The sequence below is a fragment of the Festucalex cinctus genome, chromosome 8 (genome assembly GCF_051991245.1).
Source record: "Festucalex cinctus isolate MCC-2025b chromosome 8, RoL_Fcin_1.0, whole genome shotgun sequence".
In the NCBI taxonomy this organism is placed as follows: Eukaryota; Metazoa; Chordata; class Actinopteri; order Syngnathiformes; family Syngnathidae; genus Festucalex; species Festucalex cinctus.
In genome coordinates this window covers 23,629,987-23,655,293 of record NC_135418.1, presented here as the reverse complement: position 1 = coordinate 23,655,293, position 25,307 = coordinate 23,629,987, and the positions used below count along the sequence as shown (strand labels likewise).

Here is a 25,307-nt window from a genome sequence, read left to right as displayed (position 1 = left end):
TTTTTTCTTGAAAGGGTCTTGAATGTATTTTTACTTGTATGACAATTAGGAACGTTCAAACTGTAACTTAAAACAACATTTGTACTTCCCAGTATCGTTCCTTTTTGTCCTCTTTATGGATTGAGTTTTCTTTTTACGAGGTGACATTTTTAAGTCTGTCCAGAAGAAGAGGCCATTATGTTATACAAGATGTGATGCATGGAGGGGATTAAAATGGCAAAGAACAGGTAGAAGAAGAAAAAGACGACTTACATGAGTGTCAGGCGTGACAGCGAGGACAATCATCACCGCCGAGGAAAAGGTTAATTGTGCCTAACTTAGGACTGTTTGCATTTTCTGTCATCGTCCACCTGACCTTTATGTTTGGCGCCTTATGAAACCCACCGATACGTCCCGGATGACGCGCCTCCTTTCTCTGTTTCGTCCACGCCTACTTTTGCGCTCGGAAGTCCACATGCCAGCCCCGCTGTGTGGCGCGCTCCTTCTTCCCCTGGCACTGCTGCGCGCCTCCCTCTTTTGTGGCCCTGGGTATTAATAACGGTGACACTCCAAACGGCGGCGATAAAGGGAAATGAAGATGGGAACCGGAGTCTCAATACGTGCACTTCATCATATGTCAAGAGACGGGAAACAAGGCGAGGGAAGATGTTGCAAAGTTGTGCACAGCAGCTAGAATGGGGACCAAAAAAAAAAAGATCGCTTTTGACCTTTGTTTGCAGTGTCTCACATAAGTGAGTACATCCATCACATTTTTGTAAGTATTATATAGATGTATAGATGGCTAAAGCGCTGGAAACAAAAGTGAGTACACCCCGAAGTGGAAATGATCCGAATTGGGCTAATGCCTGTTTTGATAATTTGGCACAACACCACTAATATTGAAATTGTTCCTAAAACAACCATTTCCTTTACCGCTTCTTCTGGATGTGGGTGCGGTCACTCCCACATTCTCCTTTGCTCCGTGTTCCGGATTTGGCCTGATGAGGCTGTCTCCATGGCAATAAGACGATATGTTTTGGCATGCCAGCTGACTTAGACTTCTACATTCGCGATTCCACACATTCCATACATATCCGTGTTATCACTCTTTTCATTGGCTTTCCCTCCGTCTTCTCCGTGTGATGGACCAGGTGTGTTGCAGATGTGCTCGCCTTAAAAAGGCTGTAGTTGCTGGAGAGGGCGCTTGGGTTGTCACACACCAAAATTCTGCTGTAATGTCTTTTAGTATGTGATTTATGTGCTGAGGTTTTTCCAGGTTTTTATTGTGCCCCCTTTAGAAGCTTGAGCCTTGTTTTCTTTCCACTTCCCCTTCCTTCTTCTTCTTTTCGTCTTCTTTTTTTTGTTTTATCAAAGGGCGCTGAAAGGTGACCCACCAGGCTTCCACTTCTGTCTTTCTTTTTTGTTGGCACTTTTTTTTTTTTTTTTTTTTTTTAAGATTGGCTCAAGACTGATTTTCAACACCCCTTTTAACACTCCTTTTTACTCTCCCACAATTTTGATGAAAGAAGCAGGATACACCCGTGACTGGTCGCCAACCAATCACGGGGCACACATACATATGACCATTCAAATTCACTCACAGTCATCACTGAACCTAATTTGCACAAATTCCATGTAGAAAAGCTTTAGCCGAAGTTTGAACCCAGAACCTCAGAATTGCGAAGTAGTATTAACCACTATATCCACCGTGCCGGCGTCTTACCTAAACTGTACCTGAAAAGTTAACTTGTGTGTAAATCTGTGTAGGAGTAAAGCTTTTCTTCTAGCATCTTCGGTTTTGTTTTGCAGCCACTGGAGACATTGGAAAAGTTGTCGGGAGGCTGACATTGCGCGAAGGCCTTTGATTCAAGCGCAGTGTGAAACATACCCGAGTTGTTTTGAAATATAATTACAGACCCGCGCCGCCGTTGTGCTCTCCTCGTGTAATCGCTTTTGCAGGAAGGACCGTGACAGCAAAGAACACGACTTTGACTTCCCGCCATGAGTCATCTATTGCAATCACGCGCCAACCGACCAGCGTCTGATATTATTCCTGCTCCCGTCGCTGCCGCCGTCCTGCTAATAAGCCGCGTCACCTTTCATTTCCAACTGGGGTTTGCACATTTAAATCTTCCAAGAACACGTTTTTTTTTTTTTTTTCTCTCTCTCTGTAGCCATATAGTCTCCTCATTTTCTTAATTTTTATTCTCGCAGACAGACTGTTGTCAGAAGCAGCTTGTACAGCGCTCCCGCCAGTAATTAATAAGCAGAAGCAAAACAGGAAGACGCATCCTTAGTGCCTTTTAATTGGCGCAACATCTCACACTGTGCGGGAGGTGTCAGCAACACCACCCTAACCCCGCTCACTGTCTATATGCTTGCCTTCAATTAGCACCGGCCAATCAGTTGCCCAATTAGGTGCTTGCGGGGATTTTCCGCATACAAATATTCAACAATCTCCCAATTAAATTGCAAATTTTGGTGGTGTGCAGTCGCCAGGAGCGAGGGGGGGTTCTTGGGAGGGGTATTCCACACACTGAACAACTGACTTTCAATGAGACATAAAATTAACTGGGCAGATACTACATTACTAGATACATTGTCTTTCTCCACTGAAATGAATGGAAATCCAACCATCCATTCATCCATCCATCCAATTTCTTGACCACTTATTCCTCGCAAGGGTCGCCGGGGGTGCTGGCGCCCATCTCAGCTGGCTCTGGGCAGTAGGCGGGGGACACCCTGGACTGGTTGCCAGCCAATCGCAGATGAATGGAAATATGCTGGTTAAAAATAGCTCTTAAGACAACATACACCAAAGGGTAATCAGTCAGTACACGAACCACAACACAGGATAGTCATTGTGATTTATATTAGGGGTGTGAATTGCCTAGTACCTGACGATTCGATTCGTATCACGATTCACAGGTCACGATTCGATTCGATACAGATTAATCCCGATACGAATTTATAAGTCGATTGTTGCGATTTTTTTTTCATTCAAATTTAGAAAATACTAATCAGTAAGCTTGTAGAGTGTAAGATTTATATGAAAATGTATTATTTATTTATCTGAAATTTCAGTCTTATAGAGGTTGTAATCTGTTTCATGTTTGAACAGCATTAAAATAAAATATTAAGGCTTAATGTTCCGTTCATATAACATTCTTCCATGCTCAAGGTGTGAATCCTAACCCAAAGTCAGACGTTTTGTTGAATATTTTTCCATTAAAAATGGAAGTTTAAAAATCTATTCACACACACACAAAAAAAGAAAAAAAAAAAGGCAATGATGATAAGACGTTGAATCGGTAAGACTACCGAATGAACAATTCTGAGCTCTTAAAAAAAAAAAATTATAATAATAATTTTTTGAATCGATTCGAGAATCGCGCGATGTAGTATCGCGATATATCGCCGAATCGATTTTTTTTAACACCCCTATCAGATTTAATATAAATAAATACAAAAAAATACAACCCACACCACTGACTAATAGTTATTCGCAGCATACACAGCAGGGTTAAAAAAAAAAAAAAAAAAAAAAAAAAGGGTCACCATTTAAACACCCCACACCACAGGATAATTGTTATAACAAAAAGGAAATCATAGTCTTAACGAGTGCTGTCAAAGTTAAAGCATTAACTAATTGATCACAAAAAAATATTGCATCAATCATGTATTAACTCATATTAATCACACTATTAAGTTTGACAGTGAGAGAGACAGTGGTCACAGAAGTAATAATCCCACAAAAACACACATTTCTCAGAACGCTACTACAGACAGTGAATCGATCTGATTGGTTGTGACTAAGTAAAGGATTAAAGATTGACATCACAACGCTCATGACATCACATAGCATAAAAGCAGTTGAATCATCACATCGCGTCTTTCCAGTTGAAACCAGACGATGGTTCCAGACACTTGTTACATCAGTACAAAACAGACCCTTGACCTCACGGGCATGACCCCGGACATGACAATCACAACACAGGATAATTATGATTATGGGGAAAAATGCTTTTAAAACAAGATAATCATGACGTAGCGAAAAAAAAATCAATTAACAAAATCCACACCACTGGATAATCTATCAAGAAAATAATCTCAATTTACTTGCACCGCAGGATAATCATTCAGGATTGTGTTCAAATAATCTTTGCTGACTTTGAGCAGAAAGGGAGGTGGTGGCGGGGAATGCCTGATTATCGTGATGTGTATAATAAGATTATACTCATTAAGTGCAGGCCCCTCTTTTCGTTATTACAACTCGAAATGACTTTCATTTATTCCATGTTTGTCCGAAATAAGACATGAAGACGAACGGTCCACTGTACATATTAGTTTGTTTCGTTGTCACAATAAGCTCACTCCTCGGCGAGCCGTAACGGAGTCTTATCATTCGGAGGCAATTTCACACTGTTCCGCCCCTAATTGAACAGCCTGTTTTGTTCCACTTCCATTCCGTCCCACCCACCTCACGGCCAGCCTGTGGGACGGACCATGAGGGATGACACTCTTTGCGACTCATTGAACGTCGGCCGGCTAAAACAAAGCTCACACACGCACACGCTCACACACACGCTCACCTCGAGTCATTGATTCTGCCCAGCGGAGGAACCAGGATGGGGGGGAGACAATGAGGCTTGATCGGCTATGTCCATTTTAGTTGATTAAAACACACAGTTTTGTTTAGCCTCCCAACTTTTGTAAAAACAAAACAAAAACACACATTCGCAGGCTTTTTCAGCACAAGTCGAACTGTGCGCATGTATGGAGTTTTTTTTTTCTTTTGATATTTTGTTACACTAGCACAGATAGAAGAGGGAGTTGTGGAATGGAATTCAGCTGACTCAAGCTGATCGAAGAGGCTCCCCAGAAATTCACTCACTGGAAAACCTCCCTATTTTATTTTATTTTTTTCTTAATATTTAACAATTGCATTCTGCTACATTGTGATGTTGAGTTGAATGTGTTTATTATTTATTATTAGAAAACCAATGCCCAAGCTGAGATTCGAACCCATTACCTCAGAGTCATGCAACAGACTTGCCAAGCTCTTGTACCTGGCCTTGTTAATTCTAAATAATTCAAATCCAATGAAAAAGCTCAGTGTGCAGCGTTGAGCCTTTTTCTCCTGCTAGTGCTTCACTCTGGACTCCCGGCTGACATAATGGATGCACAGGCCTGCGGTCACCCCCCCTCCCTCAGCTCATACATCACCGAATAAAGGTTAAGCAACCGAAGCCTCCTCAGACGTCGGTCCCAGCAAAAGGGCACAGGCAGCACGCTGAAGATGATAAAAACCCGTGCGCAAAGTTTGTAACTCACAGAGGATGGCAGAATCTCGCTCCTTAAGACAAACGAGCTGATTAAAGGAGCGGACGACTTGAAGTCCGGAGGGGATGTTTCAAGCACGTCTGCCGCACTCCAACGGCAAAGGTGCAAGAAACGAGATGTTGAGGGGTCGCCGCAGAGGGGAGACAATTTTCGAGAGGGGGGGATGCTAATGAAGTGGCGCTATGTGACCAACCGGACCCAGCCCGACTTGTTTGTTCTCGTAGCCGCTTCAGCTTATTTGAAAATTAAAGATACATTTGAATTGCAGAGTGTCTCCACGTGAATATATTAAAAAGATGGGTAAAAAAAAGTCCATCCTGTTCAAAATGGTCAACATTGAGATGGCACTTAAATCGAAACAGTCCGCATTAGAGAGATTTAAGCATGCTCGGAATTTTTTAAATACTCTATGCCATTTGTATTTTTTGACTTTTTTTTTTTACATGATTTTTTTTATTATTATTATAATTTTTTATTACAACTTTCTTTTTTGCCAGTATTAGTACCCTTTTATGGTGGTGTCAATTAAAATTAAAAGTCAAGTAATCTTTCCAGAAAATGTTAATTTAGTGTTCTAATACCGTGAAAAGTGAAAAAGTAATTAATCCCCATGACCCCAATTTTTTTTTATAGTAATTTGTATTGATAGTTTACCATAAATACATAAAATATACATATAAAATTGTCATCCCAAAATAATTGTATATAATTTCAAATTCATGTTACACGTTACCCTTTAAAACAAATGACTTACAAATTAAGATAATAATAATGATAATAGTAATAATGATAATAATAATAATAATAATAATAATAATTGCATCTGTTTGATATTGCAAAAAAAAAAAAAATCGTGAAAATACTACTAAGACCTCTGGTGTTTGTTTATTTTAGCTATATAACAGCAACTGGCCACAGCAAAAATAAACATGCACCAATTACTACATTCCTGTTAGTCTGGACTTTAGCACCATCTTATGGCATTGTAGGACATTACTGGAAAAACACAAAACCATCACTGGGTAAGTTTTTCAAATAAGATTGGATACACAGATTTATTTTATTTTTTTAAATTTTATTTATTTTTTTAATTAACCAATATAGGAGTAGGTTTCCTGCACCCCCAATGGGCTCTTTTTGCACAAATCCACTACTTCCTGATCTCAACACCACTCCTTCATTTCCTGTCTTTCATGTGTGGACAATCTGATTAATCCAGGTGTGCCTGATCTCAGTAACTACAACAACATTGGCCAGACACACCTGGACTAATCAGTTTGTCCACTCATGAAAGACAGGAAACAAAGGTGTGGTATTCAGTTCAGGAAGTAGTCGAGCTGTGCAAAGAGCTCATTTATCTATTATTGTATGGTCATGCAATTGGCATCATTACCAAACTAATCGCGTAATACACTAAATGAGTTACTTTGCAGTGAGCCAAAAGTTGACTGAAACAATATTGTTCAGCAAATCGAGGGGAATCCTGTTTATTTTCAGTGCACTCGGCCCGTGAGGACCCCCGCTCCGAGTGACATTTGGAATTCTAATCGACTTCTTCAAGATCCAGCACAGAAGCGAACCCACAACCGGCCGACTTTATATGGATGACTTTATTGAGCGGGCGATCGGACTGTAACAATGGCGAGCAGGTATGACGTTTAAATCCCCTATCCTGCTGAAATCAGCAGACTTAACCGCGGCTCTTGTTCCTCGAGCGCATTCCTGACAGTGAAAAATGTCTTTATTCTTTTGTGTGTGTGTAAGAGGGAGAGGGAGTGGGCAGCGTTTGGCGAGTCCAAAGGCAAGCTGCACCGAGTGTTTGCTGCTGCTTACTCGGCCGTAAAGGCCTTGCTCAGTTCGCTTCCTGCCTGCTCTCCTTGATCAATAACTGGAGGCAACAAGATGAGTCCCTGCACATGGGGGGAAAGGGAAGGGGAGGCGGTTTGTTCAACCGCCTCCTCCAGCTGGTCCCTCCCAAGCTAACCTCCACTCTCATCTAGCCACATCGCCTCAGACAGCAGGCTGCCGGCAGATGGGACGGAAGGGTTAAAGCCCCCCTGCAACCATTCAGCAAGCACTCGATTGTGAAAGTCTCTGAAGATTTACGACTTGCTGTTCCATTCACCGTTTTCCTTGCCTCGGACGCTGTTCCTAATCATGCTGATGCAAGCTAATTGTGTACTGTACGGTTTGAATGGAACTTCAGGCTGGATTTAGCTGCTCGGTTTAAATGATGAAGGTCTGATTTGTTTGCTCTCAACGTGCTTTGGTGAGGTATGCGTTATGGCAGCATAAAGAGGAACAAATATATGGAATTTATTGGTCGGAATCGGCAAAATACTCTCGTTGGTGGCGTGTTGTGTGTACACCATTACAAATCTAAATACAGTACAGCGGACCAATGTTAAAACGCTCAACTTTTCCCATCAGAGGTCACTCACATATTTAGTTTAGATTTTTATTTGTTGATTAATAATAATGTGAACGTTGAAATCAATGTGAGGAGAGTCAGTTCAGCTCAAATAAATACTACAGAACGTTTAATACTCAGAGGGAGAAAAAGTACTCGCATACATATAAAAGAGCTGTCAAACGATTACATTTTTTAATCAGATTAATCACATCGTAGTTGTGATTAATCCTAATTTTGATTAATCATGATTAATCACTGACTTTAAAAAAAGCTTTTTTTCCCCCAACATTTTTGTACACGCTCATCCTGCTTTTTCTTATCCATTAATTATTTGCATAATTTAAAATGGGGGAAAAAAATGACCTACGGCATATGTAAACATTTATTAAATGCTTTACTTTAATGCATGTAGTTATGTTTAATGTTCAAACTCCAACAGCTGCCTTTAATGTAACCATCCACTGTTGGCTAAAGACGATCATCTGCATTCAAAATTAATAGTGTGATTAATCTGTGGTAATACAATGATTAAATGCGATAGATTTTTGTGATTAATTAATTAGTTAACGCTTTAACTTTGACACCGCTAATATAAATAGAAGTAGTACAGATACTTGTGTGAAAAAAATAAATAAATATTCAACTCCAACTACTTAAGTGAGACAGTACAGAGTCTGAAATGTACTGAACCACAAAAGTACAAATTATGTTTATGTCAAATATGTACTGTATGATCCCCAGATTTATAATTTATATTCCCTGCACAAAAATGCTTCCTCTTTTCTTAGTCTACATAATCACATTATGCCGCGTGCTAGCTGTTGTGCTGTCAAAACGTCTTCCAGTAGCTAACGTTGTGACTGAATAACAAAAAATGCTAAATCAACCTTTGCTAAATGTGTCTTTTCGGTTTACATGGAAGATGTTTTAATGCCTCAAACTGATAACATATTGAATTAGCCATGAACCATTTTTACAGTCAACAAACTTCACAAATGAAAGCTTTTAATGGGAAAAACTATATCTTGCCTCTCTTACCTCCATGTCGCTGCAGTCCTTGTTTTTCTGCCAATAAGTCCTTGTGAGCTTAACCACAAAATCAATCAAAATCTCAAGTTTGGCTGGAACGCACTCTACATCTTTATTATGTTGTCTTCTACAGAGGAAAAACAATCCTATTTTGACTAAGTAAGGAGCAGAAAGTTGAGATATCTGTTTTAAAATGTAAGGACTAAAAGTAAAAAGTCTAGAAAAATAAAAATGATCAGAATAGATACATGAAAATATATTGATTCCTTCCCACCACAGATAATATCTGTATTCATGTTTACTTCTGCGTGTGTCATCACCGCCTGATGTTGACACTTTTTGAGTTATTCACGTGCAATTTGTGTTTCATGTGTCGTTTGAAAATGCACATAAAAAGAAATTAACCCTCGGGTGTACAACAGGCATTTGATCACTTGCACCTTCTGCCTCGTAGACCAAAAGAGGGAAAAGTTATGATGTATCAGAAACATACAGTAAAGTGTGAACATGCAGGACTGCGCTCGGTGCTGAACATCTGTTTTCATGTTTTCATGTTTTTTTTTGCGACAGCTCTGCTCTCGCCACAGCAAGCCTGCTTGATGAGCGTGATGGCAGCATGTTGAGAAAAGAGACACATGGAATCCAATTAAAAATGCGAGAACTTAGTTGTAAATATGGAGTCGTACATGCAAGAGGTCAGCATGTGACTTTTTCTAACATGCACAGTTGTAACAAATGTAACGCACCGCCTGCGAAATGGGAATGATCAGAGCCCAAGTGCTTTAATGTGGACTCGTTCTTAGTGAGCTTTTGACGTTTTGCCATAGCAAAGCTCTTTTCTTTTTCTTTTTTTTTTTTTTAATCTGAAGTCACCTTTGAACCACCAGCTGATCGAGGCATTCAACCACTTTTCAAGAATGGTAATTAACTATAACTTGACATTTTAATCCAGAAATAATAATGAGCCTCACTAAATGTCAAGAGCTCGCTGCAATTGAAAGGACAAATGGAATAAAACAATAAAAATAACAAGAACGGATGACCAAAGGAGGAATAAGACAAGTTAAGAAGTTTAGCCTGCCTCCTGGTTGATGAATTAACTGATCAAGAGGTGTGTCTTGATTCATTTTCCACCCCGAAAAGTGAAGATCATTACAGACCAGCTGGAAGGCACACCTTGGTCCATCACTTTCTCACCACTTCCTATTTACCTCCCGCTGCTTTTCTTTCCCCCCTTCTACCCTCTGCTTGCTTCTTGAGGTTTAATTATGCCTCGGGCTCAATGAGGCTGCCTCTGGCCCGGCATAAATGCATAAATAGTCCGACGGACAGAAGCGGGCGGGTGGACAGACAAGACAGCCACGCGCACCCTTGAAGAGGCTTGCAAAAAGAAGAGCACGATAACAACACAAGCTATCTGACGGGAACACAAGAAGTGTCGAGGTTTGCTGGTCAGTTAGTAGCCTGCTTGCTCGAGTCGCCCTTCGTACATTCTATTATTCTGAGCCACTATTAAAATAACTAGTTTCCCACACACTGGGGAGAATTTGTGCCTTTGCGTAGTGTTATTTGACGGAAAAACACTCCCAAAGTCGATGCTAACTTCCTGTTGGCGCTAGGCTAGCAATGTTTTAAAAACAAAGCATGTTTTGTATTTAAATATACAGTGGATGTAATTCGTAATGTTGTGTATTTAGTTTTACAGTTAACTCCAACCGCGGTGTCATTAAACAGCTTAAAGGACGCTTAAGGACAACAGAATAACCAGGATAATATACGCTATACACTTGCTAGTTGCTAATGCTACACAAGTAAAATGGTGCATTCAGGGTACTTTCCCAGCGTTGGGAACTTTGGTTTTCTTTGATAACGTTTTAAGGGGAAAATAATCGGCCATTTGGCCCAATTGGCTGATTGTTTTGGTGGCCAATTAATTGGTAAATTAGCATTTTTCGTGGAGAACTACCTTTAACACCTGCGATGTGACGGGTAAATGCCAGATGGTGCCGGCATGGCGAGATACGGGCTTTATTTGTATGAGTGCTTGCACGTTGTATCCTTTAGCAGCTTATTGAATATTGTATGGGAGAAATGCCGGTGAGAGGAAGGAGATGAAATTAGTAATCAATATTAAATGAGTTAACTATCATGGAATGCTAATAGTAAAAACAATAGAGGATATGTTTTTTTAAACAACAAACAAAAACATCAGGGAGCGTCCAAAGGTTATCGGCATGTCTTAAAAAGTTCACTGAAAACAAATAGCCCCGTATAATTTTCTACAATTTCTAATGAAATTTCAAATTTGCTGTCAGATGAGTGTCATTTTTTTTGTCATTAGGGCTAAATGAAAGTAGCTATAAATGAAAGTATTTAAAGGACCGCTTAATGAGAAAGTCAACCAAAAAAATAAATAAAAATAAAAATTCTCGACAATATGTTTTATGCAGCTCCACTAGTCTAAATACGATATTCTGGTTAATATTGCACTAGTAGAACATGAGTTAAGCAGCATTTTTTTTTTTTTATTTTTTTTTTTTTTTTTTTTATCCATCCCAGATGGCGGCTGTTTTGCCACTTACTGTCGGGTGAGAATGACATCACAGTTGCTCAGGTCTCAGGTAACAACCAATCACAGCTCAGCTTCAGAAAACAGGTGAGCTGTGATTGGTCAATGCCTGATATTGATAAAAACGACTGGATTTTGCTGCTTATCTCATATTCCACAAGTCTAATATTAATCACAATGTCATGTTTTGACTAGTGAGGTCACATATAATATATTATTGTCAAGACATCTTGAAGGTTGACTTCCCTTTAAGGGTTCAGACAAAAGTTTTCAGACAAAAGTCTGAAGCTGTTCTGTGCTTGATTGGACCTTGTAATTCAGCCTCTCCACCTGCCATTCCACCACCTACTAACCTACATCATCCATTTATTCTTGTTGCACTCATGGTGAGAGGCAAAGCAGTCCCATCATGTTCTACGAACACTTGCTCATTATGAAGACTTCATCTGAGACTCGTTGAGTGCTTGCATGACTTCATAAATACCATGAACGCTTTCAATTTGCGCTTTTGTGAGTGTCTTATACCCAATAGTTCCGTTTAAAGAATCACTCCTCTTAGTTTCTCCCTCTCAAAGTTTCCTTGACCTGGGGTGCTTCTGAAAAGTGACTTGTGCGCATCCCACTCGATGGACTGTATTAGCTTGAACACAACAGAGAAGAAGACAAGGGATGAGGACAGAATGAATGGGGAGGGGACAGGGGTGGGATTTGCTGAGATTGATGTGATTGCACGCACACAAGTGAGATGCAGGTGCGGGCAATCGCACGCGCACACCCAGGGCCCTGTGGTATATGATCCAGAAAGTGTGGGATAATGGAAAAGCCTGGAGGGGTGTGAGGTCTGTGTCTTCTCCATAGCTACAACTCTCCACTGTCCGCTGCCTTGCAATCCATCAGACGCTCCACCACAAAGCCTACAGCCAGGCCTCCAAAATACTCATTAAAAGCAGGGCTTCCGCTAACAAACGGCACGGGAAAGTTCATCTTTGAAAAGCAAGACCACGGCCATAACCCTAAATTTCATGTCAGCAATGCGGAAAAAAACTCCAGTGGCGTTAATAGTAATTCGAATGCATTTGATCATGCATTTTTTATTTTTTATTTATTTTTTTTTTTAATAGGAATGCGAGTACTTGCAATTGCATTTTATTTTTTTTTAATTGAAATATTTAATCTGATCATGTTTTTCAACTCTAGTATTTTTTTGTGGACAAATATTGAACAATAATTACTTTGGGAATGTCATGACTAGGGTCATGCAAGGGTCAAGTACTGTCATGTCTAGGGTCATGCAAGGGTTATGCTTACTGTCATGCAAGGGTCAAGTACTATCATGTCTAGGGTCATGCAAGGGTTATGTTTAGTGTCATGACTAGGGTCATGCAAGGGTCAAGTACTGTCATGTCTAGGGTTATGCAAGGGTTATGTTTACTGTCATGACTAGGGTCATGCAAGGTTCAGGTACTGTCATGACTAGGGTCATGCAAGGGTCAAGTACTGTCATGTCTAGGGTTATGCAAGGGTTATGTTTACTGTCATGACTAGGGTCATGCAAGGTTCAGGTACTGTCATGACTAGGGTCATGCAAGGGTCAAGTACTGTCATGTCTAGGGTCATGCAAGGGTTATGCTTACTGTCATGACTAGGGTCATGCATGGGTTATGTTTGGGTCATGACCGTGTGGTCAAGTGTCTGTTTTGAACGGATGTAACCAGCATCTAGTTTCAACTGGTAAGACGCTATGTGATGTCAGAGGTTATGTGATGTCAAGAATCTTTATTCTCTTTATTAATTCAACTGCCAATCATATAATTTCATGTCAGTCCTGTTACCCACATGTCTAGCCACATCCAATCAGATCGATTCACTGTCTAAATAAGCCTGTCTGAGAAGTGTGTGGTTTTGTCGGATTATTACCTCTGTTCCTCTGTGCAACTCTTGTTGTTTCTCGCCTCTCGATGTGAATAAATAGTTAAAATCTTATTTGTGTCTGCGCTTTGGGATCCAACCCCAGCACATAACTGGGAAACAGTGAATTAAGCTATGAAGTAAATAATTAAATGATTATGTATATGTATATTGAACTTACATTTAACAATCATCTATTTCAACACCAATTTTAATATTTTTGGGCCTTTAAAAAAATGTCAAAAAATTATGAAAAATGCAATAAAATTAATTAATTGAATTATTTACATTTGAATTGTTGCAGTCTTATGAATGTACAAATTGTGCACTGCTGTATGCTGACCATCGGGATTGAAAAGTTGACTCTGGAGCGATCTTGAGACGCCGAGCACTTTTCCTCGCTCTGGTGCTCAAAGTGTATGATGAGTTCACCATGATGACATGGAATTAGGCCACTTCAATTAGCGTTGCCATCAGTGGCTCGTTAGACAGGTGCGCCATGAAAAACCCTCCAATTGACGCACAGATGCCGTGAGGGTTCTTCACGTAGTACGTTTATTCATGCATGTTCAAGATTGGAGATTGATTTTGATTCTGTAGTAATTCGGCAGCATTTGAGGCCCATTTTCATACAGCATAATTCAGAGATTTTTTTTTTTTAAGAAATATTGTTCTTTATGAAAACATACACTAGTGACATAATTAAATAGAATGTAAAGAACTTTTCACCATTTTTTTTTTTTTTGCGTCAATCCGATGGACATTGTCCATTCGATGGACTGATCTGCACGGCTTGGCCACCTGGCAGCAGTATCGTACATACAAATGCATTTAAATGTCTGGTTTCATTGTGCGGAGTGTACTGTGTTTACTGTGACTGGTAAACTACCAAATCGATTGCAAGGAGTGTAGGTAAAAAGAAAGGCGGAGTTTATGTGTGCATGCTATTATTGCTATATATTAATGAACTATTGCATTTTTTTTAAAAGAAAAAAAGTAGGTCATGGGTAGATCGAGAGAACAATAAAAGGTTGATTATAAACAAATAGAAATATATACAAAGTATATACAATATAAAAAAATGGTGAAAATATAAAAACTATTTGGAAAACTAATGTCATGTCTGGGGTCACGCCAGGGTTAAGTTTGAGTTCATGACCTATTAAGTTTGTTATGTACTGATTTAACAAGTGTCTGTTTTGAATTGATGTAACAGCATCTAGTTTCAACTGGTTTTAAGATTTGTGACATCTATGTGATGTCAGGAGCTTTGTGATGTCAATCTTTAAGCCTTTACTTAGTCACAACCAATCAGATTGATTCACTGTCTGTAGTAGCGGTCTGAGAAGTGGGTGTGTTTGTTGGATTATTACCACTGTCTCTCTGTGCAACTCTCTTTGTTTCTCATCTAGTCAAGTTTGTTCCACGCCTCTCGATGTGAATAAATAGTTAAAATCTTGTTTGTGTCTACGCTTTGGGATCCAACACATGACAACTAAAAAATAAATAAAAGCAATAAAACATTTATCAAGTAAGACTTCAAAAGACAGTCATGTTTTTTGTTTTATTTTAAAATAGTTACAACATTGTCACCCTCTGCTAAGCTAATAGTAGCACGAAACTAACACTTGAACTTGAATTTGAAAAATCACAAGAGTTTAACCAAGTTTTAGATTCTATAGAAATAATTGTGGAATCAAAAAAATCCCCATAAAAGGCCTCAAACCAGCCACCTTTTGTCCCGACATGATTTATTATTTGTCAACGTTGCAAGATGTGAACAAAACAAAGAGAATAACACTTTTTTTATTATTATTATTATTATTTTTTATTTTTTTTTATTATTTTTTTTGGACTGTCTAGCCCATATTCTTCCTTATTTGGATTGTAAAGCTTTTCCACAGAAGTGTTACTGTCTCCCAGCAGAACAAAAGATTTGTACTTTCTACTCATCTTAATGCATTTTTTACGGCACTTGCTCTTCATTCGGATTCCTGGTCAGACATCCACTGACTACGTCTTGCTTTCTGAGGGGAATTCAAAAAAGTGAACAAAGGTGTGTGGGAATGTGACGGGCATATGAGTACAGACACACCTTTTGTGTGTGTGTACGTGAATGGAAGAACATTTGTTTTTTAATGTGTGTCGATCGTTGTTTACATGTTTTGTACTGTATTTGTGATATGGCAGACATACTGCATGTATGGGGGCAGTGAGGCAAATGATAAGTTGGTACACAACTATATGACAGACGTGTTGGTTGGCGGTCGACTGCTTCTTAACAAGCTCCCACAATGCAATGCAATGCAGTGTAAGAGGGAACCTGGTTTTGTGCAGGTGGGAAGGCACAGAGGAGCTCGTTATGGCCTAAACTGCTCCGCCCTCAGCGAGAGCCCCGTATCCCATCTCGGCCTTTGAATGATAATCAACACCATGGCTTTTTTTTTTTTTTTTTTTTTTTTTAGCTCTATTGTCAACAAGGAGTTACTTGGTTGAAATTGTCTTCTAGCCCGAACATAGTTTTCCTCCCTACCACTTGTTTGTTCATCTGTCTCTGTTTGACTCGTGTTGTTCGTGGTGTAAAAATGTCCTCTCCGGCCGACCAAACACATTTAATTGCCGGTGATGTGATCGTGAGATTTCACTTGTGAACTGTGAACAGGAAAGTGTTGCACCATCATTAGATGATTTTCTTTTTTCTTTCTTTTTTTACCCCCTTTTAGCTACAATTCATCAGCCCACAGAGCTTTTTTTTCCCCCCCCAATGTGGAGGACCTTTTAGTCTTATTGACTTTTCAAAGGTTGCTTATTAATTCATCTCTTCTTCTAACTTTCTAATCTGCTTCTCTTTTGTCATATTGCTCATGATCGTGCACGGCACGCTGCAATTTGCCTTTTAGCGTGTTCATCTGGTGTCAAAGTGGATAGAGAGGTGGAAACTGTCAAACTTTATATTATGTGAGCATTTCAAAAGAAAGGCTCTTACAAAATACAAGATTATGTGACTAGGCGCATCATGTACAGTGTTGCCAGCTCCCTTGTAAGGAAAGTAGCTATTGGCTATCCTAAAACTCGCTAAATGACATCATCGCCTAATTTGCATAATTGACAATTTGCATGTAATTGTAATGCATGCTGTAGGAGTGAGGAATAACATTGTGGGGGAGGCAAAAAGTGAGTAAAAAAAATACAATTGAACTTTCTTCTGTTTTTTTATTTTTTATTTTTTTTATTTTTTATTTTGCCTTATAAATTAGGCCATTACTTCTCAAAATAACTTCATTAAATTCTTTGTCTGCACAGTTTATTATGCAGAGTAAATTTGACTCTATTTAATGTAAATTTTACTATTTAGAGTGGGTCCAAATAGACTCTGTATTAGACTAATATTTACACTTGGAAGAGAGTAAAATAAAGAATTGGGAAAAAAAAAAAGTCACTCAAGGGTTGAGGAACATATTTGCAACCTTCAGCTTAGGAGTCTGCCACACTACCACCTGAGCTATGCCGCTCCTACTGTTTGCTTATGTCCAAGAGGAGCCCAAAAAACATTATTTTTGATCTCTTGGCGTTCGGAAGATGCCAGCTGACACGAGCGATATACTAACACACAAGCAAGAGCTGTGGGGAAAAAGTCATCAAGAGGCTTTGGAAAGTCGCCAAGTTGGTAACATGGGGAGGCTAGCATTTATATTTTTTATGTAATTATACAGACAGATGTTTAAGCATATGTGAATGAATGAATGAATGAATGAATAAATGTTTCAGTCAGGCATGCCAGAAAGAGGAGCACAATGAAATGTATGTGAATGGAATGGCAGGCAGTCGAGCTCTCGGTTGCCTTCCGTATTTGCTTAAACCGAAAGACGGGTCACGCAGCTAATACTTCAGCAAAGAGTCCATGGGGGGCAGGTGGGAGGCGTTTAGTGTCCGGGGATGAAAATAGTAGAGAGACGGTTGGAGGCGGAAAAGAAACTCTTTTAAAAAAATAAAATTCAGTCCCTCGAGAGCCTTATGTCAGGGGTCATCTTTGACTTGATAATCTTGCTTGTCTTGGCCACACTGGGCAAACACACGCACAACGTGTGCGCACACACACAGTAAGCCAGGAACGGGAGTCCCAGGGGAGCACAGCTACCTGTCACAATGCCTACATACCTCCAGGCTGCTGGCTGCTGAGGGGTGGCGGCTTGTCACCGTGCCCGACTGCGAAGTCACCTTTCGGGGATACGAATCTTAATAAGGTGGCGATGAAGGAGGGTCGAGCAGATGCTTGAGTGTGCGTGCGTGTGCGTGCGTGTGCGTGCGCGCGTGAGAGATGGAAAGTTGCAGAGTGCCGACAGGTCCCGTTTGCTTCCTGCGCCTGATTATTTTGGGAAATGTCGAACAATGGCTGCTTGAACTCGCTTTTATCACCTCTTTATCGATGCAACCACCGTGAACCACAAACAGGCGGATGACGGCAGTGTCATTTGAGCTATTATTACCTCTGACAAGGCTTAAATAGTTGCCACGCGAAATAAGTGGCGCTTTCTGTCGTGAGCAATATGTGCGGCCTGCCCCCAAAAACTGCAGTTTGAAATGATGTTATGTTTTGTAAACTATTTTGGCCGATAGGGCTTTTTCAAAGGCTCATATTTGCCTCTTCTGAAAATGTGGACTTTTTGGACTGCTTTTTCAACTATGCTGCCGACTTAAGGAACTCAAATCCCAGTAATCTGACTACAAAAGCGAAATCATCCACTGAAGTCTTTCCAAGAGGAAGAGATCGGAAAAAGAGGCATGCATTTGAAGCAGCTCCCTTCTTGTTGTTGTTGTTCTGGGACTTTAAAAACAAACCAGAAATATTATCTTCACTTAAAGCCCTCCAGCTATCGAGAGCTACAGTCACGTGGTGCAACTGAACCATGACCACAAAACATGCTCAGAATTTGAGTTGTTTTTTTTTTTTCCCCCAGAACATTTTGGTTGAATTTTAAATTTTAAATTGTCATGTGCTGAAGGGTTGGATCCCAGAGCGCAGACACAAATAAGGTTTTAGCTATTTATTCACAAAGCTTGACGAAACAAAAAAGGAGAAGCACAGAGAAACGGGAAGTAATAATCCGTCGAAACACACACAATTCTCAAACTGCACCTACAGGTAGTGAATCGATCTGATTGGTTCTAGCAAGTAAAAGAGTAAAGAAAGACATCACAAAGGTCCAGACATCACCTAAAGGATTAAAGATCGACATCACAAAGCCTAAAACTAGTTGAAACTAGATGACACGACCCCAAACAAACCTCATGCATGACTCGAGTTATGACAAAAATGTTAAACATGTTCTACGATTCTATTTATTTCTTTATTTAAGGAAACTTAAGATCGAAATCATCCAAGCCGAATGTAAAAAAAAAAAAGAAGAAGTTGTTTTTCGGAAGTGTGGACAGGTTGATGACATGGATTTAGAGATGCATTAGCACATACTGGATGTTATGTGTACAGCCTTGGTGTGGCTGGAGTTTGATGTATTAGCAGCATTTTTTTTTTTTTTTTGGCCGGGTGGCATTGATGTTGTACATCATCTGATTTGGACACATCAGCGCATTGTGAGTTGAGGTCACACAGTCTAATGTAAACACCGACACACACTTGCAGAGTAATAACACCGGACTGGATCGATCGCCACGCAGTCCTCTTAGTCTGTGTTTTTTTTTTGTTTTTTTGTTTTTTAATAAGCCCTGATCAATATGTGATGCAGTCTAGAATTTATTTATTTTTTAGTAGGTACTGAATGGGATATCCAAATATGTGGACCAGCACTTCAGGCTCGCATGGCCTCGTTGTTGGCCATAAGTACACGCATAGAGGTGAGAGAATGCAACGGACGTGGGGGGGTTTGGGGGGGGGCATTTGGACAGCAATCATGTGGACAGAGTGCCTTGTTTGGCAATACATTCCAGCCAGCGGAGGCACCATCAGTCATTTAGGTCAACATTGGATCATTCAGAAATGATCAGCGAACTTCCAGAGTCAGTTGGCTGCACTGAGAGAAAAGGGGGTGAATAATTTAGCATAAATGTAAAAAGTAGTCAAAAAAATAAATACTCAGGAAAGTACAAAGTACTGATAAAAAACTACTCAAGTAAAGTAACAAAGTATTTGTACTTCATTACTTCCCATCTTGGGCCCTAATATAAATGCAAGTTACTGTTTTTGAGGTTGTATTGTCATATTCCCACAAGATATCACTCCAATATGATCCCCGACAATTCCCACACTCTCCTCATCCCGCGCAGCCGTCCACACGGCGCCGCCGTCACCCACGATTCCGTCCGTGTGCGCACAATAATACGTCCCGTCCTGACGCGCGTCATCCCATCCAATTATTCCACTTCTCCCCGTGCTCCCCATTAGCGCTCCTCTGCCATTCCCTTGTCCTGCGACAACACATTTGAATGACAATGGTGCACACCGTCGCGCTCCATTCGGAAGCCACCTGCAGAAGAAGAGAAAACAACACTGGCTGCTTTCATACAACCGTTGTAAGTGTATCCACAGTTTGATTTCATTATTATTCATTCTGGTGTTTAAAATGTTAAGTTCATTTACGTAAATGTATGTTTGTTTTGAGCATCAATAATTGAAGATGTAAATTTGCTTTATTTTTGGATGCATACAAGGTCTCGCGTTATTTTGGAGCGCGCATTTTCGTTTCCGGGGTTGTACTTCCGGGTCATTCAAGAGGAAAAGGAACGATGCAGCTGGCGTGACCGCATGGTCAGTACAGTTCAATTTATGTTAAGGACACACGGACTTCAAGATTTCAAGACCTTTTAATTCCCTCTTTTGTGGCAGCAGCCAACGAGGTATTTTGTTTTCCCTTCACTGTGTGAATTTATTAGCTATTGTGTAGCCATACGTTTTGTTCATTGTACTGTATTATTATTTCTGTACAGTTTTCACGGTCAGATGGAGAGACGCTTCATTAAACCAGTAAAAGAAAGCTACTTGAGTTTGTCTTGCCTCGAGAGGGAGTTACAGTGAAAACTCGAAGCTGCAGTGAAAACTCGCTGCTAAGGAGTGAACCTCGCTGCTACGTTGAAACGCCGCGGCTAAGGAGTGACAACGTGACGTTCAAGAGAGAAAGCTCGACATTTTCACCACCGCAAGAAGGCACAAGATGGCGCCGCGGACTGCTTCGCTGCACGTCGAACAGCTCGTCGGACAACAACGGTGACGTCATTGCTTCAATGGCGCACGGGAAAAGCTAAGCGCAGTTCGCATTTCACACACATACAAGGCAAGAAGATTGCATAGTAGCAACATTTACATAAAGAAGCCACAAGAAAAGCTTTGACTGTTGATAAGATACCAGTCTAAGGGAAGGGCGATTTTGTAATTGTGCTATATTTACTGTGTGAGTGAATTGTGGATTGATACTGTAATAATTACAAATAGTCAATAGGGGTCGACATTTGTCAAGTTTTCATTATTTTGCAGTATTTAGTGACTGGGGCATATATATTTGTGTGAATTTCAAGATAGTAAGCCGACTGAATTTCTGTTTATGCATTGTATTGAAAATAAGTGTGCTTTAAGGTTTATAGTACAAATTTAACTTAAGTTAATAATAATTCTTTGATACATTTAAATAAGTTCAGATCATTTAAAAGGAAATAAGCAATTTATTTCACAAGTAGTCACACAGCAAGCAGTAATAGTTTTTGGCTTACAGATTCATTATATTAATTTTCTTAGTTTTTATTTGCATACAAGTGTAGGTTTGCTACAAGATGTCAACTAAAGGAAAGCTTACTGATACAGAAGTCAGTGATAGTGAAGTTGAATTACAACAGGTTACCAGGCAGTTAAGGGATATTCCTAGTGATGAAGACTTTCAAGAGCAGCCTGAAAAGAGTCAAGTCAGTAACACTTCTGAAAAGAAAATAAGAAGAAGTGAAAGGTGCAGAACTCTGACAGAGAAAGGAAGAGGAATGCAAGAAGAGAAAATTAAAGGTCTTAAACGAAGATTCAATTTTGCATATGACAAATGGAAATACAGTGTGAAATTTGCCAGAAAGAAACTAGTACAAGTCACAGAGCCATTGACGGATGATGAACTCCATCACATCATTTCTGAAGACCATAGTTATGCTGCAGATGTCCAGCGCATATATGATGAACTACGGCAAATCGAATTACCAGATCAGGAAACTCGCCGGAGAGTTGATCTATGCATCCAAGTATCCAATTTCATCTCTCACAGAGCCGCAAAACAACTAGATGGACATACATTTGAAGAAGATGATGGATGGCCTGAAGTAGGTTCTCTGTTCAACTCTAGTGTCTGTTCTCTCATCTCTGGCTCTAAGAGGTCCTCACTACATACAAGTGGGTCAGCTGAAAGACGACAAGAAGCTGCTGCTGAGGCTGCTGCAAGCCATGCTGTTCTCAAAGTGTCTCAAGAACAAGAAAGAGAACAACAAGAAATACAGCGCCTGCAAGAGGAGTCAATGAACAAATTAGCTGAACAAGAGGCGGCAGCTGTAAAGCGTCGTTTGGAAAGAGAAGCTGAAGAGTTGAAACGAAGAATCCAAATAGAAGAAGAGGAAGCTAAAATCAAAGCTCAAATTAGGGCAGAACATGCAGCTCTCCAAAGAACCCTTGATGAAAGGAAAAGAAAGGTACAGCAGTTGGAGACAATGAAAAGTCTAAGTGCAGCACAAGCGAGAATCGAAGTATACGATCAGGTGGAGGTTGCACAAGAAGAGAAAGACATACTGGGTGGTGAGTTGAGAACAGTCAAACAAGTGCCTGCTTCTACAAGTCCTCCGTCCCCATATGTGTTCTCTGCATCAAAGGCCCTGATGTCCTCCTCACCTGAAAGTACAGCAGAGCTCGTCAAGGTGCTAGCAGATGCAGTGAGTACCAACCGAATCCCAATCCCTGAGCCTGTAGTATTCAAAGGGGATCCGTTGATGTACAGTGACTGGAAACTGTCATTCCAAGCGCTTATTGAGAAGAAGAACATTAATGAAAATGAGAAGCTCTACTACCTTCGTAGGTATGTGGATGGAGAAGCAAGGAAAGCAATTGAGGGCTATTTCTTACTTGGCACTCCATCAGCCTATGTTGCCGCATGGGAACTCTTAGATGAGAGATATGGAAACCCATTCACAATTGCACAGTCATATCGAGACAAGCTTCACACGTGGCCCAAAATAGGACCTAAGGAAAGCCTACAGCTGAGAAGCTATACAGATTTCCTTCGCAGTTGTGAGGCCGCGATAACCCACATAAAGGCATTGGGAATCTTGAACGACTGCAACGAGAACAGGAAGATACTCTCAAAGCTGCCGGACTGGTTGATAGCGAGGTGGAATCGGATGTCTGTGGAAATGGAAGAACAGAATGGACATTTTCCCACTTTCAGTCAGTTCGTCACATTCCTAATGAAAGAAGTAAAGATTGCCTGTCATCCAATCACCTCTCTGCAGTCAGTCAAACAAGGAGACGCAGACACCACAAGTGGAAAAAGGAACCAGACCATGGGAGCAAAGGTTCTAGCTACAAACATAGATGAAAAGGATGTCATTACATGTGTCTTTTGTGAGAAGAAGGGACACACCTTGCATACATGCAGAACATTCATGAAAGATGAAGTTCCAAAAAGAACAAGCTTCGTTAAAGAAAATAAGTTGTGTTTCGGTTGTCTCAAGCCTGGGCACTACTCAAAGAAATGCAGCAGCAGAAGTGAGTGTGATGTGTGCCACAAGCGGCACCCAACCTGCCTGCATGAGGACAGAGTCAAGGTTGACAAGAATCCAACACAAACAAAAGAGAAGCAAAGTCAAGGTCAAGAGGAACCTGAACGTGTCCCTCCTGAACAAACTACTACAGTCGCCATAGCACATAGAGCAATTGTTGGTGAGGCTGGCACGATTACCTCTGCAATACTTCCTGTCTGGCTCTCAACTACAACTTGTCCAGCTGAAGAAGTCCTCGTGTATGCACTGCTGGATTCTCAGAGCGACTCAACTTTCATTCTCAGCGAAGTAGCTGACACGTTGAAAGCCAAAAAAGATCATATCAAGCTCAAGCTGACTACAATGACGACAACTTCAACAGTAAATTCACAAAAGGTGAACAATCTACAAATCCGTGGCTATTACTCAAGAAAGAAAATCTCCCTACCACCAGCCTATACTAGGGAGTTCATTCCAGCAAACAGAGATCACATCCCTACAAATGAAAATGCGAAAGCCTGGTCCCACCTGGAGCACCTTCAGGAAAGGATTGCGCCTCTTCTGGACTGTCAAGTAGGCCTGCTAATCGGGTACAACTGCTCACAAGCACTTCTACCAAGAGAAGTTGTTTCCGGCAAAGTAAACCAGCCCTACGCGCAACGCACAGACCTAGGATGGAGCATTGTGGGATGTGGAAGTCCCTGTGTGGACTACGGAGATGCCATCGGAATAAGTCATCATATGGAAGTGAGACAAGTGACACCAAATATTGAGTCTTCTACCAGCTTCCGTACAGAAGTACACTATGTAAGTCGAATTAAGGTAAAAGAAGTAACAGCTACAGAAATTATCAAGGTCCTCGAATCCGACTTCTCAGAAAGAGCGAAGGAAGAGAATCCCATCTCACAAGACGACCTGAAGTTCTTGTCAAAGCCAAAGGAGAGCATCACGCAGAAGGTGAATGGTCACTACGAGATGCCCCTTCCGTTTAGAGAGGAACGACCAGAGTTACCAATCAATAAGACCAGCACGAAGCCTGAACAGTGGTCCTACATTGCTTCTCACAAGTTTGTTTCGCAAAGACGTTCACATCAAAGAGAGTGCAAGGTGGGAGAAGTTAGCAAAGATGACCAAGAACTTCACAAGCGTTTCCTGTGCTGCACTGAGACAAAGGAAGAGCGGTCATTGCGAGACAATTTGAAGAAGTTCTTGGACTGGACAATATCTCCACAGGCAGTTGCGAGAGTAAAGCGAATGACTAAACACAATGGTTTCAAGCAACGCACAAATGTCTACAAGTATCGAAGAAAGGACAGAAGTTGCCAAAAGTAGAAGGGACTCTAACGTAAATGACATAATCCTTCTTCAAGATGAACATTAACCACGTAATGAATGGAAACTAGCAAGAGTCACTGAAGTCTACCCAGGGCAAGATGGTAGGGTTAGAAAGCTGAAGCTACTAGTTTGCCACACCACATACGATAGCAAAAGGAAGGCTACAACCAGTACAGTCCACCTAGAGAGACCCATACACAAGATAGTGACTTTAATAGAAGCAGATTAAGACACTATGGTGAGTCTAATTAATACTTAACTGTTTGCAACTAACTTACCTTTGAGAAGCCAATTGGAAATGGTATATGTTACTTTCAATAAGAAATTCCACAATGTTTGTGTAATTTGGTGGGAGTGTAAGTGTATCCACAGTTTGATTTCATTATTATTCATTCTGGTGTTTAAAATGTTAAGTTCATTTACGTAAATGTATGTTTGTTTTGAGCATCAATAATTGAAGATGTAAATTTGCTTTATTTTTGGATGCATACAAGGTCTCGCGTTATTTTGGAGCGCGCATTTTCGTTTCCGGGGTTGTACTTCCGGGTCATTCAAGAGGAAAAGGAACGATGCAGCTGGCGTGACCGCATGGTCAGTACAGTTCAATTTATGTTAAGGACACACGGACTTCAAGATTTCAAGACCTTTTAATTCCCTCTTTTGTGGCAGCAGCCAACGAGGTATTTTGTTTTCCCTTCACTGTGTGAATTTATTAGCTATTGTGTAGCCATACGTTTTGTTCATTGTACTGTATTATTATTTCTGTACAGTTTTCACGGTCAGATGGAGAGACGCTTCATTAAACCAGTAAAAGAAAGCTACTTGAGTTTGTCTTGCCTCGAGAGGGAGTTACAACCGTTGTGAAATGACTGTTTCCACACACAAAGGGCTCCATTACTGCCAGCTGACCTCTCGGCATTATGCTCAACAACCTCCAGATAAGATATGGCGGCGTGTGTGGATATGCTTTGGGGTGTGTTATTCCCAGGAATCCTTTAT

General features: G+C 40.5%; 1 protein-coding gene and 2 long non-coding RNA genes across 5 annotated transcripts in view; 2 read left to right on the top strand and 1 right to left on the bottom strand.

Annotated features, from left to right (window-relative positions):
* Positions 1-25,307, bottom strand: part of LOC144023876 (uncharacterized) — a 50,264-nt gene that overhangs the window by 15,719 nt on the left and 9,238 nt on the right. The window contains exon 3 of one of the 2 annotated variants that reach the window (XR_013284627.1): positions 19,101-19,723. The exons of the other annotated variant lie outside the window; for it this stretch is intronic. This is a non-coding gene — a long non-coding RNA (uncharacterized LOC144023876). Of the gene's footprint in view, positions 1-19,100; positions 19,724-25,307 lie in introns of those variants that run through there. 2 annotated transcript variants of the gene reach the window in all.
* Positions 6,652-9,296, top strand: LOC144024031 (uncharacterized). Its single transcript, XR_013284657.1, has 2 exons — positions 6,652-6,971; positions 7,087-9,296. It is a non-coding gene; the product is annotated as an uncharacterized LOC144024031 (long non-coding RNA).
* On the top strand, positions 19,762-25,174 carry LOC144023873 (uncharacterized). 2 transcript variants are annotated; one of them, XR_013284624.1, is made up of 3 exons: positions 19,762-20,093; positions 20,184-24,988; positions 25,079-25,151. XR_013284624.1 is itself a non-coding variant. In XM_077529800.1 (2 exons), the coding sequence occupies exon 2, from the start codon at positions 21,021-21,023 to the stop codon at positions 24,303-24,305; it is 3,285 nt and encodes a 1,094-aa protein (XP_077385926.1). In that variant the 5' UTR covers positions 19,762-20,093; positions 20,184-21,020; the 3' UTR covers positions 24,306-25,174. The 2 variants fall into 2 exon arrangements, 1 of the variants encoding a protein (XP_077385926.1); XM_077529800.1 differs by having other exon boundaries at positions 20,184-25,174.